Here is a 6,396-nt window from a genome sequence, read left to right as displayed (position 1 = left end):
GGGGGCTCCTCCACGGGCTGCAGCGTGGAGATCTGCTCCGTGTGGGACCCATGGGCTGCAGGGTATGCATATAGCAGTTGCATAGCCAAAAAAAGAGAAATAATGAGTCATACAGGAAAATGAAAGCCCTCCCATGGCCACCTGCAAGCAAATGACACTTCACACAGGCACTGTCATCCCTGGCCTCTTCAAAAACAGAAAAAAAAATAAAAATTAGGAGAAGTGGGGATGGCAAATGTGGCAGCTTTCCTTTCTCTCGGCCTCACCGCCGTGCCCACACCAGTGGCTGTATGTCACCTTTTGGCACCATGCACCCACATTTATGGTGCCGTAGGCAGACAGGGACAGAAAAGGGCGAGATCAAATTCCCTGCTCGCTTCAGCTGCTCAGCATTGGTGCTCCTGGCCCCGGTGACAGAGAGGTGAGGCAATGCCTGGGCGGCTGCCCTAGCCCCAGGGATCTTTTCCCTTCCTCCTCCCCCTCCTCATCCGGTACTTCTGGCTGCATTCAGCCAGCCGTGTGGGAAAAAGTGACACAAAGGGGCCCAGTGCTCACTCTTGGAGCGCTCACTCCTACAAATACCGGTGCAGGCACAAGGAAGCCGCAGGAGCTGGGCAGCCACTGGACAGTGCAGCAGCTTTCCCTCCTTCATTGCCGTCTCCTGAGGATCAGGAACCCACAACGTGACCCCCCCCAAGGTGCGTGGGACTGGGACATGCCAGGCAGCAGCAACTGTTCCCAGCCGCGGGCAGCGCTGGGGACATTACCGTGGTGGGAGGTGGCACCAGTGTGAGCCGGGGGTGGTGGTGGGGGAACAAGGGGATGGGCACCCATGTGTTTGAGTCTTACTAGACCCCGCTGCTGCTGCTCCCCATACCATGGGGGTGCTAGGACACTGCTGCCTCCCCCTGTGCTCACCCCAGCCTCGGCCCCTCTCCGGTACCCCATCTCCTAGGGGCTCGCTCCCTCCTGGCCAAAATCAACCAGCTCCTTCCTGCAGCTTAACAGTGGCGAGCATTGTCCCACAAAACGCCAGGAACAGCTAGCTCCAAATGCGGCATGGCAGCTCAGGAAGCCGTGGGTAGCTAAACCTGCGTGCCTTATGAGACCTGAGCTTTGGATGTGGAAGGACTGGTGAGTGCTTGCAGAGATCGAGATGATTCAATGCTAGCAATAAGGGGGGGTGCCTGCTCAAAGCCAATTCCCCATGAGTGCTAGAAGAAGAGGCTATCCTGGCTTGTGGCAATGGTCCCCGTACCCCAGTGTCATCAGCAGATGCCATCGGGGAGAGCACAGGAGCCTGGCCCCTCACTGCTGTCTCTCCCCAGCTGCAGGTGCCCCCTGCCATGGGGCTGTTCCTGCTCGCTGTGGCCCTGGTGCTGGGGGGGACGGCTGCCACCCGCTGCCCCGCAGCCTGCGTCTGTGACAACCTCCGTGCCCATGTCCTGTGCCTCAACAGGAACCTCATGGCCGTGCCTGGCAGCATCCCTGAGGTGGGTGAGGAGCTGGGGGACGACAGGGATGGGGAGGGATTGCAGACCCCGAGGTTAATGTGGTGCTTTGCGTGACCTGCAGCTCACCAAGAAGCTGGACCTTCGGGGCAACAGCTTCACGGTGGTCCCGGTGGGAGCCTTCCTCACCATCCCCTACCTCACGCACTTGGACCTGCAGCGCTGCAAGGTGGAGAGATTGGAGGAAGGGGCTTTCCGGGGGCTGGGGCGGCTGCTCTACCTCAACCTGGCCTCCAACAGCATCACCGTCCTCTACCAAGAGTCCCTGGATGGGCTGTCCTCCCTCCAGCAGCTCATCCTGAAGAAGAACCGCATTGAGGAGATCCAGCCGGGTGCTTTCAGCCGGCTGGGGTCCCTCACTCTCCTCGACCTGAGGGAGAATGCCCTGGTTTACCTCCCAGACATGGTCTTCCAGGGCCTGCAGGTCCTCAGGTGGCTCCGGCTGTCCCACAACGCCCTCCACGTCCTGGGCAGTGAGGCCTTCACCGCCCTGCCTGCCCTGCACCGGCTGAGCCTGGACCACAACGAGCTGCAGGCGCTGCCCGGCGAGGCCCTGGCACGGCTGAGTGAGGCCACCCGGCTGGACCTGGGCCACAACCCCATCACCTACCTGTCCGAGGAGGCCGTGGCCATGGGCTCCCTGAAGCACCTCTTCCTGGACCATGCAGCCCTCCAGGATGTGGCACCCGACGCCTTCACCCGCAGCCCCCAGCTGCGGACGCTGGATCTGTCCCACAACCAGCTGCGGGGCCTACCTGCCTTGGCCGGGGTCAAGCAGCTGGCGAGGGTCAACCTGGCTGGGAACCCCCTGCTCTGCTCCTGCCTCCTGCTCCCCTTCCACCGCTGGTTGGGGCGGGCATGGGTGCAGGCGGAGGGGACCTGCAACGAGCCCCCTGCCCTCCGTGGCCGGTCCCTCGACTCCCTGCGGCCCCCCGAGATGAGGTGCGGCCTCCCCCAGCCACCTTCCCCCAGCCCCACCATGCCCTCAGTGCGGCTGGCGGTGCCCAGGAGCGGGCAGTGCCCCCGGGGCTGCTCCTGCTCTCCTGACTTCCACCACGCCAACTGTGAGAACCAAGCCCTGCGGGAGATCCCCCACAGCTTCCCCAGGGACACCCGTCTTCTTGACCTGCGCCGAAACGCCTTCAGGATGGTGTCCCCGGGTGCCTTCCCTGGCCTGGAGGAGCTGGTGTCCCTCCACCTGCAGCACTGTGGCATTGAGGAGCTGCGTCCCAGGGCACTGTGGGGGCTGAAGGGCTTGGTCTACCTCTACCTCTCCGACAACCGCCTCTCCACCCTGGCACCTGCTGCCTTCCAGGGGGCCCCACGGCTTGCCTACCTGCACCTGGACCGCAACGCCTTCACACGGGTGCCCCCAGGAGCCTTCCGGCTCCTGCCCAACCTCTTCTCCCTCTACCTGCAGCACAACACCATCAGGGAGCTGGCTGAGGGTGACCTGGACGGGCTGGTGGGGCTGCGTGGACTCTACCTTGCTGGGAACGCCATCAGGAGCATTGCCCCTGCCGCCCTGGCGCCCACCAAGATGCTGGAGAAGCTGCACCTGGAGGGGAACCACCTGGCGGAGGTGCCTACGGCCTCCCTGCGGGGCCTGCCCGCCCTGAGTGAGCTGAAGCTGTCCCAGAACCCCATCAGGCACATAGGGGACAGCGCCTTCTTGCCCGTGGCCAGCACCCTGCAGCACCTCTACCTGGACAACATGGGCCTGAAGCAGGTACATGTGACTGTGGCCCAGGCCCTGGTAGGGACATTTGTCCCCTGGGTGTCCTTGAGCTCCCAAAGCTTCGGGAGATGCTCCACAGCCCAAGTGGGACCAGGAAGTTCCTCAGGCCTGGCTGGAGCGTTGTCCTGCTCCAAGCTTGTCCCCAGTTCCCAGCAGCCGTTTGCTCCCCTCCACAAGGACCCCCTTGACTCACCCTTGCTTCGTTGCAGGTTTCCCCTGGTGCCTTTGCTGGCCTCGGAGCCAAGATCAAAAGCCTCCACCTGGAGAACAACACCATGAGCAACATCCCCGCCATGAGCAACTTCACGGGGCTGGAAATCCTCAACCTGAGGGACGTGCCTTTCCACTGCGACTGCCAGCTCCTTCCCCTACGCCGGTGAGTGTTGGGAGGGGACAGCCAGCCCTGCCACAATGAGGACACGGTGCCATCGGAGGCACAAAGAGGGAAATAGCGGCGCAAAGAGGGAAATAGCCTAGGCCTGCTCAGCATAAGGAAAACGGTGAGGAGCTGGGGTGGGCAGGTATTCAAAGCCTACCCGCGTGAGGCCCTGAGCAACCTGGCCGGGCTTTGAAGCAACTCATACCCACATGGTTTTGCCTTTTCCCTCACCCCTTCCCTTCGCTGGCCTTCTGCCTCTTTTCCAGGTGGATTGAGAAGCTCAACCTGCGTGTAGGGGCCACCTGCGGGTCCCCTCCAGAAGCCCAGGGCCAGAAAGTGAAGTTTTCCACCACTTTCCAAAGCTGCCCTGGCTGGGGAGCCAGAAGAGCCAGTCCTGATCAAGTCAAGGCTTCAGGAAAGCCCAGCAAGAAAAAGAGGTCAGGAAAACCGGCACTCAGAGGCTCCATAGAATCATAGAATATTCCAAGCTGGAAGGGATCCATAAGGATCATCGAGTCCAACTCCTGGCACCACACAGGTCTACACAAAATTTTAGACTATGTGACTAAATGCACAGTCCAAACGCTTCTTAAACTCTGACAGGCTTGATGCAGTGACAACTTCGCTGGGGAGCCTGTTCCAGTGTGTGACCACCCTCTCAGTGAAGAGCCTCTTCCTGATGTCTAGTCTAAACCTCCCCTCCCTCAGCTTGACACCATTCCCATGGGTCCTATCACTGGTCACTAAAGAGAATAGATTGGCGCCTGCCCCTCCCCTCCCCATCATGAGGAAGCTGTAGGCTGCGATGAGGTCTCCCCTCAGCCTCCTCTTTTCCAGGCTGAGCAGGCCAAGTGACCTCAGCCACTCCTCATGTCTTCCCCTCTAGGCCCTTCACCATCTTTGTAGCCCTTCTCTGGACACTCTCCAACAGTTTCACGTACCTTTTGTACTGTGGTGCCCAGAACTGCACACAGTACTTGAGGTGAGGCCGTACCAGCGCAGAGTAGAGCAGCACAATCCCTTCCCTCGACCGACTAGCAATGCCGTGCTTGATGCATCCCAGGATACGGTTGGCCCTCTTGGCTGCCAGGGCACACTGCTGGCTCATATTCAACTTGCTATCAGTCACAAACCCAGATCCCTCTCTGCAGGGCTGCTCTCCAGCATCTTGTTGCTCAGTCTGTACATATAGCCAGGGTTGCCCCGTCCCAAGTGCAGGACCTGGCACTTGCTCTTGTTAAACTTCATGCAGTTGGTGATTGCCCAGCTCTCCAGTCCATCCAGATCTCTCTGCAAGGCCTTTCCACTCTCAACAGAGTCCACACAACTCCTCCAAGTTTAGCGTCATAGGCAAATTTGTTCAAAACACCTTCTAGTCCTACATCCAAGTCATTTATAGAAACATTGAAGAGAACTGGTCCTAAAACAGAGCCATGGGGGACCCCACTGGTGATCGTCTGCTAGCCTGATGTGGCCCCATTACCACTACCATTTGAGCTCTGCCCTTCAGCCAATTGCTCACCCACCGTATGACGTTTTTATTCAGCTGTATGCTGGACATTTTGTCCAGTAGGATCCTATGGGAAACTGTGTCTAAAGCTTTACTGAAGTCCAAAAAAAAAAAAAAATCACATCACCTAGCTTCCCTTGACACACCCTCCCACGCCTCAAGCTTCCTATATAGCAAAGGTCAAATGATCCACACCTGGCAGATTTCACTTAACAAGGGTGGAGCCAAGAGACCTTGTGAAATAGGCTCATCTACCTGGCTTCAATATTTTAAGGTCAATTGTTCCTTATCACTTATAGAAATAACCTGACAAGGGGCTTAGTGGTTAGAGTTGACCTAATGAATTAACTACAAAAGGTGCACAAGGGTCATATTTCTGTTAGTCATTCTGTGAGGAAAATTAGTACAGAGCCTGTTAAAAATAAATAAAATAAATAAATAAAAATAAATAAATAAAAAATAAAATAAAATAAATAAAAGAAAATGACCTTAAAGGCAAAATTGCTATAATAGATTTTCATCTGTCTAGTCATGACAGATAAAGAACATAGCAATCAGAATTACTTTTCTTGACATTAACGTTATTTAAATTTGCTTTTCTGAGATCTCTTCTTTATGTAGGACTTTTCAAACTTTAGCCCCGCAACCTCTGACTACAGTATTTACTTCGGCTGCATATAAACTATCACATATGCCACAAATGCCAGGATCCGGATCCTCACTCACTATTCAGGTCAAGGACTGGGCTGAAGGTTTGGGCTTTAATTTGGTTACATGCCTACATTGCTATTTTCTGACAGGTCATGGGAAGAAGATTGGCTTGCTTGGGGGAGCTTATGTACACGTGGCTTTTAGGCTGCAGCCAAAGTGTTCCTCTAGAAATGCTAAGCTGTTATTTCTTGTTTGCTTCACGGGGGGGAGCCCCATCTTCATACAGAAAACTGAATGCTAGTGAAAGACATAAATTAAGATTTTGTTATTTCCCACACAAAGTCTATTTAAAGAACATTCTTATTTTTAATAAATTTTCTTGCGTTTTATGCAATGAGTTGGTGAGTGCTGCTGATACAGTGTTAAAATTTGCCCTGTGTAAGGGAGTAGTATATAAGAGAGAGAAAATTTAAAGGATAATAACATAATTTTGGTCTTATCATTTCCCCCTTTCCTCTGCTTCCATGTACCTCTGATGTCCAGAGGGATATGAAGCATTCATAGTCCTCATGATGTAAGACAGTTACGCGCTCAGCTGTAGTATGTA

At 55.6% G+C, this 6,396-nt stretch overlaps 1 protein-coding gene across 3 annotated transcripts; it reads left to right on the top strand.

Moving 5' to 3' along the window:
• The first annotated feature begins 335 nt into the window (after window positions 1-335).
• CHADL (chondroadherin like) lies at window positions 336-6,195 on the top strand. 3 transcript variants are annotated; one of them, XM_066993697.1, is made up of 5 exons: window positions 336-698; window positions 1,329-1,493; window positions 1,576-3,240; window positions 3,459-3,625; window positions 3,895-6,195. In XM_066993697.1, the coding sequence occupies exons 2-5, from the start codon at window positions 1,347-1,349 to the stop codon at window positions 4,103-4,105; spliced, it is 2,190 nt and encodes a 729-aa protein (XP_066849798.1). In that variant the 5' UTR covers window positions 336-698; window positions 1,329-1,346; the 3' UTR covers window positions 4,106-6,195. The 3 variants fall into 3 exon arrangements, with proteins under 3 accessions (XP_066849798.1, XP_013051148.3, XP_066849800.1); XM_013195694.3 differs by having other exon boundaries at window positions 336-1,493; XM_066993699.1 differs by lacking the exon at window positions 3,895-6,195 and having other exon boundaries at window positions 3,459-3,870.
• The last annotated feature ends 201 nt before the right edge of the window (window positions 6,196-6,396 follow it).

This window comes from Anser cygnoides, chromosome 1, assembly GCF_040182565.1.
Source record: "Anser cygnoides isolate HZ-2024a breed goose chromosome 1, Taihu_goose_T2T_genome, whole genome shotgun sequence".
NCBI classification, from domain to species: Eukaryota; Metazoa; Chordata; class Aves; order Anseriformes; family Anatidae; genus Anser; species Anser cygnoides.
This window is presented reverse-complemented; position numbering and strand designations above follow the sequence as displayed.